Source organism: Grus americana, chromosome 3, assembly GCF_028858705.1.
Source record: "Grus americana isolate bGruAme1 chromosome 3, bGruAme1.mat, whole genome shotgun sequence".
Lineage (NCBI taxonomy): Eukaryota > Metazoa > Chordata > Aves > Gruiformes > Gruidae > Grus > Grus americana.
Genome location: NC_072854.1, coordinates 103364373 through 103376830, shown reverse-complemented (window position 1 = coordinate 103376830; position 12458 = coordinate 103364373). Strand labels below are relative to the sequence as shown.

At 47.4% G+C, this 12458-nt stretch overlaps 1 protein-coding gene and 1 long non-coding RNA gene across 6 annotated transcripts in view; one reads left to right on the top strand and one right to left on the bottom strand.

Moving 5' to 3' along the window:
- Window positions 1-1497: 1497 nt before the first annotated feature.
- Window positions 1498-11820, bottom strand: LOC129203947 (uncharacterized). 2 transcript variants are annotated; one of them, XR_008576216.1, is made up of 4 exons: window positions 11707-11820; window positions 8110-8210; window positions 7418-7516; window positions 1498-5434 (listed from the first exon to the last, which is right to left on the bottom strand). It is a non-coding gene; the product is annotated as an uncharacterized LOC129203947 (long non-coding RNA). The 2 variants fall into 2 exon arrangements; XR_008576217.1 differs by lacking the exon at window positions 8110-8210 and having other exon boundaries at window positions 1831-5434; window positions 11707-11816.
- Window positions 11754-12458, top strand: part of ESRRG (estrogen related receptor gamma) — a 407282-nt gene continuing 406577 nt past the window's right edge. For 2 of the 4 annotated variants that reach the window (XM_054818985.1, XM_054818988.1), the window contains exon 1: window positions 11754-11894. In XM_054818985.1, the coding sequence (XP_054674960.1) occupies window positions 11893-11894 (2 nt within the window). In that variant the 5' untranslated portion in view covers window positions 11754-11892. The remainder of the gene's footprint in view (window positions 11895-12458) is intronic. The other 2 variants (XM_054818992.1, XM_054819000.1) reach the window with 2 other exon arrangements.

Sequence of the window (12458 nt, the reverse complement as noted above, 5' to 3'; positions counted from 1 at the left end):
ACATTTATGACTCTAATATGTATACTGTAGATCTTTATTCTTCCACTAAATAAAACAGTTTAATTCATTTTAGATTTTTTTTTTGTAATGCTTTTCCTTAGCTTTTTAAATTAAAACTCTAGCATTAACTGTACAATTCTCAGTATTTAGGAAAAGCTCACCTGCATTTTGATGAAGAAAATACCCAAGGTGTGTTGATTTATTATGAAGGCGAGTTGAAATAAATGTGTGGTTACTCAAAAAATACAGATTTTTTCAGGTGTAGATAACAGTAATAACATCATTAAAATAGGAATAGTGTTGAGGACTTGTATGATGGCTGGGAAGTAATTTCTGATTTTACTCACCTCAGCACCCTTACTTATCAGTGTGTTTGATCTTCAGCATCAGCACCCTCCATGCAATTCTACACCCTTTACCTTCATCATCATCACTCATTTTGTCCATGCAGAAGATGGAGGCTTACTGAACTTTCTACACGCTGCTGCCCTGACTTGTATATTCTACACAGGACAGAACATTAGTATGTTAGCAATGAAAGCATGCAACATCCTCTTTTACAGTAGTTCCCACTCAGTGGTGAGAGTTCAAATATACAGAGTTTTCACTTTAGTTATTGTTAAAACATTTTATCGTGGATACTTAGTTTAAAAACTATTCTGTTTTTTGAAGGGGGAGCTAAATTAATCTGCAAACTTAGTAAGTCACAAATTATAGCTGCCAGATCTCAAGCACTTAGCACTTCTCTGCTAAGTGTCACAACTAAGCCTGTATATGCTCCTCATTCACATAAATGTGGAGTAACCTTGACAAAAAAAAACCTGGAGGAAGAACCAAACACCCCATGAAAGTAGTGTAAACACTGTAGCTCTTCTTGACAAGTTGAACTTGGTGAGAGACAGGCGCTCATCTGCCTTGAGGGAGGCTGACTCTTGGCTGTGCAAAGTTAGACTGGATGCCAAACTGCTGTTTATGCCTTTGCAAACCTTCCCCGGGAGTGAACGACTGAGGCCACACAGCAGGTCCAGAGAATCTTCATCATCTGAAATTTACTTCCCCAGACAACTCTGCCTTTCACCTTCTATTGGTGATATGGGTGAGTGAGCAGGGAGCTTCTGAACGATGAGTGTGACAAGGATGGACCAGGCACCACTAGTAGGAAGAGGCATCCTCATACCCAGAAAATTAGAATAAACTTCTGTTTTACTCCTCTGTCTAAATTTCTGCTAGGAGTGTCCAAGTCAGTTATATCATTGGTGTATTTATGAATAAAACCTTTGCCTTTGAACATGTACCTACAAAATACTGCAATGCTATTTCAGTAAGTGTTAACCTTATACTCAAATGATTTATTGTGACCCCTACCATTGTTTTGGAGCCTCCAAGATACACAGAGATAGATACGGTCAGATTACTGTACATCAAAGTACGTACATACTTTTATATAGTGATCTATTCGTTCAAGATTGAGATATAGTCACCTTGGGGGTGGGATGATGTAGGATTATCATCACAAGCAATAGAACAGCTTTATTGACATGAATACTAGGTCTTTGACTAGGTCAGATACACTGAGAAAAGTTTGGTTGGTTGGTTTTTTTCTATTCTATTATTATTGGCCATGATGAAAGGAATATAGGTCTGCAAAGAGGCTGATAATGTAGGGTATATAAATACAGCAGTGAATATACTGTTTTCCATCAACATGACTTGTACTACATCTTGAAATTGTTTGTTCTGGTTTTATTAATGTTGCTCAATGGAGATGTGGATGTCACACCTAAAACTTTTGTCTCTGATACAAAAACATTTGCTGTTATCTGGGTCAAAATCAGCTCCTAAGCAGCCAGATGGCCACCCTTGCATTGCATAAGTGAGATTATATTAGTCGTTCTGTCTTGTATATTGGTATAAAAATGATGGACTTGGAAGCATACGTTGCTTTGTTACGAAATCCAAGCGCAGCATCTAATACCAACGGGAAAAAGACAGATGCCCTGTTCTCTAGCAGGTCAGTTTTGTTATGCTTGGTTCTGAAATAAGCTCTCTCTTTGATGCACCGGGTACTTCACATATTTGAGGTCTCTAGACAGCATTAAGCAATTTACTCTATAACATTTCAATCAAGCCTGTGGTTTGTTAGAGAAGCAGAGGGTTAGGCTGTGGTGGTAAAAGCGATGCTGAAGAGGTCCTTGCTCAGAGGAAATGGCACTTTATTTGTCACCATCAAAATAATGGTGACTGCTGATTGCATCAGGATTCCTGAAGCTGTCTTTATACTCTGCTCTCGTACAGTCTCTGTGTTACTAAGATCCGGATCAGTTTTCTCTTTTTATATTTGCATTTATTTATCCCATTTGTTCAAGTTATTACAGGTACAATTTCACAATGCCACTGTGGTTATTTCTGGGCATAAAACCTGATGCTGAACTGCAGGTTTATTCTGCATGAGGATCTGCTGTGAAGCAAAGTAGGAGTAGCAAATTATTGTCTCACTGTCTTGGATCAGTGGATGAGTTTTAATCCATGGCTAAGCAGACAGTTAATTTGGCTGTTTCATTGAGTGCAGTGACTGCTTGACTCCAGGCCAAGGATCCTCCAACTGAGGTCAGGACCACATGCCTGGTGATGGCACTTCCTATCGCTGTCACTAAAAGGGAGAGCGATTCTGGAACTTCTCTGTGTTGCACCTCAGAAAACAGAACTTGAAGAGTAGGGTTTTTTCTTCTTGTTTGTTCAAATCCAGCCCCATGTAGGGCAATCTGGGTTGTTAACGTTAAATCCATCCACCTGAAATCATTTGAAGATTTTTAGTCCAGTTCCCCGTGGATAGGTGCTGGTGGTGTAACCAACTAAATAAGCAATTTAATATGTGCTTATTGAGAAAAAAAGTCAGAGGGTACTTGGACTCTCCAGTTCAGTCACCATTTTGCTATATGCTTAACTTTGGTAGGACAGAGGTGTTACCTGTGTTGTACCTGATCAGCAGATGAGCTGAAATACTGCCTAAAAGCTATCAACCTGCTACCTTGCATAAGCACTCAACTCCCCAAAAATAAAAAACATATGTTAAAGTAAGTGAGATATCACGAATACCACTAAACTTGCAGTGGGGCTGAATAAAATGAAAAATCAAGGAATGAAAATTGATAAGGAATGAAAAATCAAAGAACCAATGCAAAACCCTATATTTTAATGGAAATTAACAAGAACAGCAATAAATTAGGTAAGGGATAAACCTTGTGTAGCCATATAATATTTTACACATACACACACACTCTCTCTGAAATTAAAAGAGCATTACAGGCTCTATAAACATTTAAAGCCAGTAGGAAGCAGTAGGAAGTGAGAGAATGAAAGCTAATCACACTGCTCAGTACCAAACCCTGGTGCAGATGCTTTATCAGTCAGCCTGTAATGACACCATCATGTACTTGGAGATGATCAAGAATTTTCCAGGAAAAAACCTGTTTTCCTCAAAATTCAGACTACGTAGTAGAAAAATGTTAGTTCTGAAGCAATTGGAAGGACTTTAAAAAACAAAGGGAAAGAGACTGTGCGGTAAGCAAAAGGCAAGTCGCTGTGGTGTACACCTGAAATGGAAGTGTCCCAGATACAAGTGCTTTCACCGGTAGAGACATGCACTTGGGTCTTTTCTGGGTCAGCACCTTATTTCCATGTTCTCTGATACCTTGGGCTTGTTCCCCTCTTTTTTCCTCCCTCTCCTTCTCCCTTTTCATGAATAACTTCACAAAGCCTTTGTTTCATCCGCTCTTGCGCAATGGTATGTGAAAGCAATTTGACAGGGCAGTGGGACTTTTCTGCTTGATCTTCTTCACGAGCACCCCTTTGGCATTCAGAGTAGTACATGGGCAAAGCTTTCTTCAGGAGCTAGTTTCCACTGTTAAGCTCACCTGTATGGGGCTGTAGGTTTTATCTGGGCACACAAATCCTGATCTGAACCCAACTCTGTTGTTCTTTTCCTGTTCCTCTCCTTACCATGCTATAGTATCTGGGTGCTTAGCAAACATCTTTTACAACCTGAAATTGAAGGGATGAGATCATCCTATCCTTTTTAATAAATCTGTATTCTGAACAAATGAGATAAAAGTTTTAAAAAAATGCCTGCTAATTTTGGGTATCCAATTAGAGATACTGTCTACTTGATTTTTCAATCTATTTGGCATTCTGCATCGCTTGGCGTAGTCAATGCACAGTCCCACAGATTTTGTCTGTGGTACTGAGTGATTCACTTCAGCCTACTCAACTCCAAAATTTCAAGATGGGCCCTCATAATATGAAAATCTCAGTTAATCATTACCTCTTGCGGCAACTTTCCCCACGTTGTAGAAGCTTTGAGGTGAAAGGGGAGTGGAAGCGAACTCAGCAGGCAAAATTCAGCTATCGCCTTGCCACAAAGCCCTGCTTTCTCTGCTTGTAATTCTCTACCTTGTACATGAACCGTACCCAATTCTTGACAAATTAGACAGGAATCTAGTGAATAAAAACTACAAAGTTCTGAACTCTCCCCAGAGGAAGGGTACCTTGCAGGGTTTCGTTTCTGCTTCAGGAAATTTGTGGAATAAAATCTGTGTGGTCATGTATCATAATGTACGGAGACTGAATCAAGGTGCTCTGAAACCCTCAGGTTAGTCATTTCTTTAACATCCCAGTGCCTGATGTTGCGGCTAGTGTTGAATATACAACACATCTCCTCAGTTCGGTGGCGACACACACAAAAAAAATCATTTTAAAAATGTTTTGAATCAGCTCAGAAATACTTCTCTTGAAGGTCATTTAATTCTTTTTCTACCATTAGAAAGCAGACTCTATTCCAAATAAAAAGCCATAATGATGCAGCTGAACTGCATCACTTAAAAATAGTGAAATAAAACATTTTGACTTTCAGAATTTCTACCATGTTTCAAATGAAATTCAGCCCAGCTACTCTGGACATCCTGCAATTACGCATCCTTGCTCTTGGCTGACGACGTTAGTCGGTTTTGCTATCCTTGCCCTGCCAGTCCCTTTTCTCCCCTCCAGGCTCTTCAACCGAACGGTTTCTCTCTGCTTTCTCTGCACAACCTCTGCATCTCCTTACCTAATCAGTCCCAGGCTCCCACCTCAAACACCAGTCCCAGTTTTCCTCTCTGGACTGCCTGGCTGCTTCTATCGCCTGCTCTGTCACAGGCTGGATTGTGGGGGTTTTTTGTCTCCCCGTCGTATTCATGCGGAGACCATTCTTCTTGACACAACCTTCAAATCATTCGGAGCTTAGAAGAGATAGGATTCCTACCTCTCAGATCCTGCGCCAAAGCTCGGGCTCACAGGGAAAATTTGGAGGTGGGGATTAAAGGGGAAATCTAGCTTCACCACTGTATCCTTAAGCTCCTGTTCGCAGCGAGGGCCAATCTTCAGCCATTCCTTTTTCCTGCTAGAATAAAAGAAATCATTACCAAGAGTGTGTTCATCACAAAATTTCTAATATTTGCAAGTTAGCCGTATTTGGATACATTTTCAGAGAGAAAGGGAAAGGCGCTTTTTAAATAAAAAAAGGTCACATTTTGAGTCTGTGCTTCAAAGCCTGAGGGCAGCAGAGCATTTCAAAGGAAAAAGTTTCCATTTTTTTAGTATGAGCAAAACTGTTTATTTTTCCATAACCTTGTTCTTGGAAATGGACAAATTGTTTTGGCAGGTATTTTCAAAATAATCTGCCCGGTACAGACAGTCAGCATATCAGTTTTCAGCCTAAGTGACGATGTTTTTTCTAAAGCTACATGCAAGAGAAAATATGGTCTCTGCTGAGAAATGTTTGCCAACGCCAATACAAGGAATGGCAGCCCATCCACCTTAGAATATCGTCACAGATTATGTCCTCTGAGGATTTCTGATTTTTTTCAGACATCAGCTGCCTCATGGAAAGGCAATAGGGTCAGTGGCTATTACTTTCCTATTTTAGAGGCAGAGAAACTAAAATAGGAGAAAAGGAGAAAAAAATAGGGGTAGAATCCAAAAATCCCGATCTGATTCCTAGTCCCTCGTTTATGCACCCGTTGCTGCCACCTCCAAGGGGTGTTACTTGCGCGATGGTCCTCCGGTCTGGAGTATTGCAGGTCAGAGATAACATCCCTTTTGTATTTTCTAACTCTCTGTGACTGAAAGTTTTGGGGGGCTCTAAGAGAGGGCACAGCGGGTGCAGGAGAGGTCTGCAAATAATAGTTTAATTCAGCTAAGAACAAGCAGCCTCCCACATTCAGCCCTGCGGCTTGTATGCGTTCATCTGTACAGGATAAAACAATAATTCACTTATTTTTGAGGGGCCTGATGCAACTCAGGGACAAGGCCCTGCGGAAGAGAGGCGTGAGGGGGACAGCTGTGGTAGGGCTCTGCCAAGACGGAGCAGGTTGCTGGTGTGACCAGTTGGGTGATGGCCCCTGCCTTTGCTCTTGCTCCAAGTACCCTGGCTGGGGTGAAGCTCTGCGGAGGCGCAGGCCAGAGGTGCCGGAGGCCTCCGGCAGACAAGCTGCATAAAAGTTCATGCCACTGTCTGGCTTACTCAGGAGAGTAAGAAACACTGTTAAGTGTTAACAGTAAGCGATGAGATAGCCCCATGCAGATCGAGAACCTCTACTAAAAACCACCCCAACAGCAATAACAAATTCCTTCGCTTAAACTTCAGAGAAAAAAAACAAAAAAGAAAGAATTGCCAAATCAAACTGCTGACTCCTTTTTTCTTATCAAAACACCACAGCATACATCTTAACAACCCGAGGTAAATCAAATGCGGGACCAGCTGGAACTGGCCGGCTCTTGACCCTCCCTTGATATCAGGTGTGTGCCGCACTTCTCTGGCAGATTAATTTATGATCTCAAGTAACCAAGAGCCCCTAAAACTTTCAGTACGGCTGTTTGGACGAGGCTGAAGGTTTTCTTTGGAAAGCATCACCGCTAGAAAAAGTTGGAGGTCTTCCCGATCACCAGAGATACTCCCCTGCTGATGTCAGTGACTTTATTCCCTCTATACCTCTTATTTTTAAACTCATCCACAGTGTGACTATGGGATGAAATTTGGAGGTATAGCCAAAGCCTGCATGTGTGTATCTGAGCCACTATCATTCGCCTTTTGCATATGGAGCTTCCTCTTTGGGGGGATTTGGTAGTGTTTAGAGAAATACATTTGTAAAGAAACCTTTCAGCTCAAAAAAAAAAAAAGAAATATGGGGGAAGGTCCAGGAGAGCGTGCAGAGAACGCACCGAATGGAGAGCAGCTCACAGGCGGCTCTACCTGCTGCGCACGATCAGCGGCGGCTCTGAGGAGAGCGTGCCCGTGTGTGTGATCAATATAATCTATTGCGAAAGAAAGCCTCCGTGTTTCGGGAGGGGAAAGAGATTTAGAAAGAAGCTCTTTAATTATTACCTGCGGAGAAGTTAAAGTATAACTCGGCAGTAACATACTCCAGTCCCTGTGTTGGAGTGGGGGGAGCAAGTCAGGCATCTAACCTTCCTGAAGTCTGTACTGGAATTAAAAAATAATAATAATGAAAAAAATAATAATAATGAAAAAAATAAAATTAATTTTAAAAGGAAGGGAAAAAAAATCCCCAAACATAAAGCATTAGCAAGGCAAAAGTAGAGAGAAAAGGAGTTTGTATTTCAGGTCGCAGACCTCTCTTTGTGCTTCGCAGGGGGGGAGCAGCCAAACAGGGTCTAGAGCCGTAGCACCCACGCGTGAGGCTGTGTTCACCTCCCACTGGTGTTTATAACACACCTCCTGAAAAGCCCAAATTTTCCGCCTTTCTGCCACGGCCTTTTGCTCACACACGTTGCTCAGGGATTCCGGACACACACACACACACCCCCCCCGGGGCCGCCGCCGCCCGCGCAGCCCCGCGCAAAATGCGCGGGGCTGCGCGGGCGGCGGCGGCCCCGGGGAGGCGGGCGGGGGCTTAACCCCAGCGCTACTTGTGCATCTCCTCATCCCTTTCGGAGTTCACCTCCCCCTAAAAAAAAAATAGGAGGAGAGCCCTGAGGCTTCCAGGGTCACGCCGATCCTGCCTTGTACGTACAGCTATAAAGTGTGTGTGTGTATATATATATATATACACATACTTTTTTTTTTTTGGAGGGAGTTTGCTTCTTCGGCAGGTTAACGTGTAAATTACAAGTTGGTCCAGATTGGTCGCTTGCAGTCCCAGATGCGCGATTAACACCTAAGGAAATTATTATTTTTTTTTTTAAGATAGCAGAATGTAAAAATTCAGTAGAAACCTCATTTCCTCCTTACTATTAACTAGCAGTCGCGCAGAGAAAATCATTAGAGATATAATTAAATATGGGTCTATTTTTGAAGAGTGTCCTGCAAAATAGCCCCCAAATATGATGTAGTAATTTGATTTTTTCTTTCCTTTGGCACTACAGGTGCTAGCTGTGTTTTCCCTTCATTTCCCACACCATGTATATTAAACAGGGAGAGAACATTGCTCCATTGTCGGTCATGACCCCAGACTTCGCCGGAATATTTTGTTCCTCGGTGTAAAATTGCGAAGCGGGTCTCTCTCTAAAATTCGCTATATTGGTTTTTATAATTACGTCGTGGTCTAAACTTTTTCACATCCTATTTCTTAAAGAAAAAGAGAAAAGAAAATGAAAGGGAAAAAAAAAAACCGCTAACTTAGGTGTCACCGTATTAACATCCCTGTCTCAAGCCAGGCTTTCAGTAACTTTGCCTGGATCGGGTCCTACGTTGCTACAGTCGCCCTGCTGAGGCGTGCGTTTGCCCCTGCCTGCCTGCCTGCCTGCCTGCCCTGCCTGCCCTGCCTGCCCTGCCTGCAGCCTGGCCTGACACCGGCTCTTTGCAGGCCTTGGTGCGGGGGTTCGCTGCCGCCGAACCCCCCCCCCACACACACACACACACACACACACACACACTCCCCCGGCTCGGCCGGTCCCTCCCGCGGAGCGTCGCGCCGTGCGCGGGCTCTGACCCTCGGTTGGCCGTAACGCGTTCCCCCAGCCGCATCGCACCGCGGAGCTTGTACTTCGCACCCTGGAGTGTAATCTGCCAGATTTCAGTAGAGAACTAAATAACTCCTAATGGTATTTATTGCCGGGGAAAAAAAAATAAAAGGAAAACCAAACAGACTGCCTCAGGCCGCCGTCCGCCCTCCTTTCATCCCCAAGATTTTATTCTTTTCTCTGGAATATTTTCTCCGTGTCCAGTAAAACACAATTCACGCGGAGAAACCCCGCGCAGGGACGCGGAGCCCCCGCGGCCGCCAGCCCCGGACCGAGCCGCTCTTCTCCTCTCGGCTCGGCCCCCGCCGACCGGCCAGCCCGCCGCGCTGCACGCCGAGGCGGCCGCAAGTGCCGTGATTTAAACCCAGCCCGGGCCTCGTTGTTACTAGGAGCGTGGGGTTGGTTGGGGGTTGAGGGGGGTTTTTTTTGTTGTTTTTGGGGTTTTTTCTCCTTTGTAGGATACAGAAGGTGAATAATGAAATCCCTTTGCTAATAGTTTATGAGCCATGAGATTGGAAATGTATATGGATAGACCAGCGCGCCAGGCTAAAAACCATCACTTCAGAGGATCTGGGAGCCCGGCGGAGGAAAGGCGTTTGCATGCCCGGCACAGAGCGCAGGGAACCGGGGCTGCTGGGGGCTCGGGTCGCCTCTCGCTGCTCCGGGGAGCGGGAGCCCGCACCGGGGATGGGGGGGGGGGGGGGTGCGGGTGCACCCCGCCGCGCACAGGCTGCACGTATGGCCGCTGTATGTCCGTGCGGCTGTGCCCCCCCACGGCAGAGCTATAGGAAGGGGAGCGAGGAAATACGTGAGGGGCGTGAGGGGCTGCCTGCGGTGCACAAAGCGCGCACACGCTGCCCGCAGCGCCTCTGCCTGCACCCTCCGGGCGCTGCCTGACACGGGTTCGCGCGCGTCTCCGCGCGGCCAGGGAGCGCGTGGGCCCCGCGGGCGGCACAAAGGCAGCGTGTCGGGCTTGGGGCCGGGCCGTGGGCTGGCCGAGGTCCCTGCCCGGCGTCGCAGCGGGGGGGGGGGGGGGGGCTCAGCGACGGTCGCCTCCCCGGGGAGGGGAACGGGGGGGGAGCGCGGGGCGCCCCTTAGGGTCAGTTTGGGGGCAACTGGGGGCGCAGAGCCGCGATCGGCTTTAGCAAACATACTAAGAGCCGCCGCCTTCGGCGTGTTTGCGGCGGGTCACGTATGCGTGGACGGGGCAGGAGCAGGCGGGAGCGCTGCCGCTGCCCCCCTGCCCGGCCGGTTCACGTCTCCGCGGCGCTGGCGCCTTTACAGGAGCGGACATTTCACAGAAAGTCCGTGCCACGGGATGTCTGAGGGCATCGCTACCTCCCCGCCGTAAAAACAAAACAGTCATCAACTCCGCTCAGTGTATGCCATCGACAAAAGTCGCCACGGCGCGAACTGGCACCATCTGTCCTGCCATTCTGGGAGACGCAGATATATTTCTTTAGACAGGTCAGCAGTTCTTCCCCGGGCAGCCCTGTCAGGTACCTGTCAGGGGAGAAAACCTCTTCATAGCTGCCGCGGTAGGATCCTTATCAGCGGCAGTTCCTCTGCTGACAGGGACCCAGCCTTAAGCTTCCCGCAAATCAATGTCCTCCAGAGACAGGTAACTGTCCCCCGTTACGAGGGAAGGCCAAAAAATGCCGATGCCTCTCAGCCCATTAGCAAAAGACGGGGAGGGCAGAGGGGAGCCGGCCCCGAGGGCACTTTCCCAGAGGCAAAGGCCAGGCTGGGCGCTGGAGCCGGGGGCTCCCCCCGGACCCCGTGCTGGGGGCGGCTCTCCCGGCCGAGCCGTCGGACCGGCCCCGCCGCCGCTTCCCTCCCTCGGCGGCAGCGAGGGGGGCTGCTGCGCACCCCCAAAGGGCCAGGCCGCTGGGCGCGCTCGAGGACGAGGCTCTCGCGACGCCCACGCGTGCCCAGCCATGGGTCCGGCGCCCACGCGTGCCCAGCCAGGAGGCGCGGCGTGCGCGGGGCTCCGCGGGGTCGGGCGGGGAGAGGAGCGTGGGGCGGCCCGGGCGGCGTGTGCTGGCCGCGCCGCGGGAGCGCGGAAGCCCCACAGCCGAGTGTTTCTCGGGGTTTTCTCTCGAGTGGCTCCATCGCTCCGTGGCTGACCCAAAGCTCCAGGCAAACACTTCGTCCCTACCGAAGTAACGCACCCCCCAAAAAATTCCGACCTGTTTTCTTTCTGTTCCCCACTTGATTTCAAAGTGAGGGCACATTCAGGAAAGCCTGCCTACCATCCTCCCTCACTTCCACCCGATATCGCGTGGAGCCCCTCACCCCCCCACACCCAAAAAAAAAAACCCCCACACAAAACCCACAACAAAAAAATAAACCCGCAAACGCACCGTATTCCCAACTTGGAGTTAAAGTCGGTGCTAATCCAGGTCAGTTCCTGCCCCTAGCTGGGAAGGCAGGCAGGGAGGATGTAATGTATAGGTTGGGGGGGAGGGGGGAACAACAACCCCCCCAAATAAACAAACAAAAATCTCTCGCACCATCGCAATAAAGTTAAATTCCTTTCTACACACCCACAACTTTAGCTCTGGCTGCTGCCTGGGGGTTTTAATCTTGCAAAGAGAAAGGGGGGCTCCCTGCGCAAAATTACGCCTTCTCCTCTCATTTGTTAGCTGATTCCATCAAAAAGTTCGCTATTTATAGGCTACACACACGAACCTGGAGTAATACAAACCCTCCCGTGTTGTTCCCTTCGCAAAGTGGCCGGTCCTGAAGCATCTGATCGGGTTTGTGTGTGTGTGCGTGAGTGAGAGAGACACACCGAGAGCACTACCATCAAAAAGGGGAAAGAAGAGCTCAAGCTGAGAGACTTATTAATTGCTAAGAGCTGCTCTGCCACCAGCCATGTGAGTACCTAACAATGATCACCTTTTGCACAGATGGTCAGCGATCAGGCACAGACACTTTCTGTCCTTTTCTTCCTCCCTCCCCTTTCTTATTTTTTTTATTCCCCTCCTGTCTCCCTCCCACCCACCTTTTCTTTTTTTTTTCTTCCCCCCCCCTTTTTTTTTTTTAGTTTGAGTTTGCACGGCTTATTCCTCCCGAAGAGGAGGAATGAAACGTGGGCGAGCGCGGGGGAGAAAATGTGCCGGAGAAGAGGAAGGAAGGAAGGAGTGGTGGAGGGAGAGGAGGAGGAGGAGGAGGGTTTGTTAAGCGATCGCCTTGTCCCCTGAGTCCGAGCCGGCTGGGAATTAGTAACAGCGAGATAACGGAGGTTGGATCCCTCCCTCTGCCTCCGCTTTTCTTTTCCTGTAGCGCCTAGACCCCCTGACAATGATTGCCCTGGTATCAGCGCGGGTAACGAGCTGTAGTCAACAACCCCCATTTGGGGGAATCAAAAGGGAAATAAATTTAAAAAAAAAAAAAAAAGAAGAGAGATAAAGAGAGGGGAGATAAGGGGGTTTGATCGC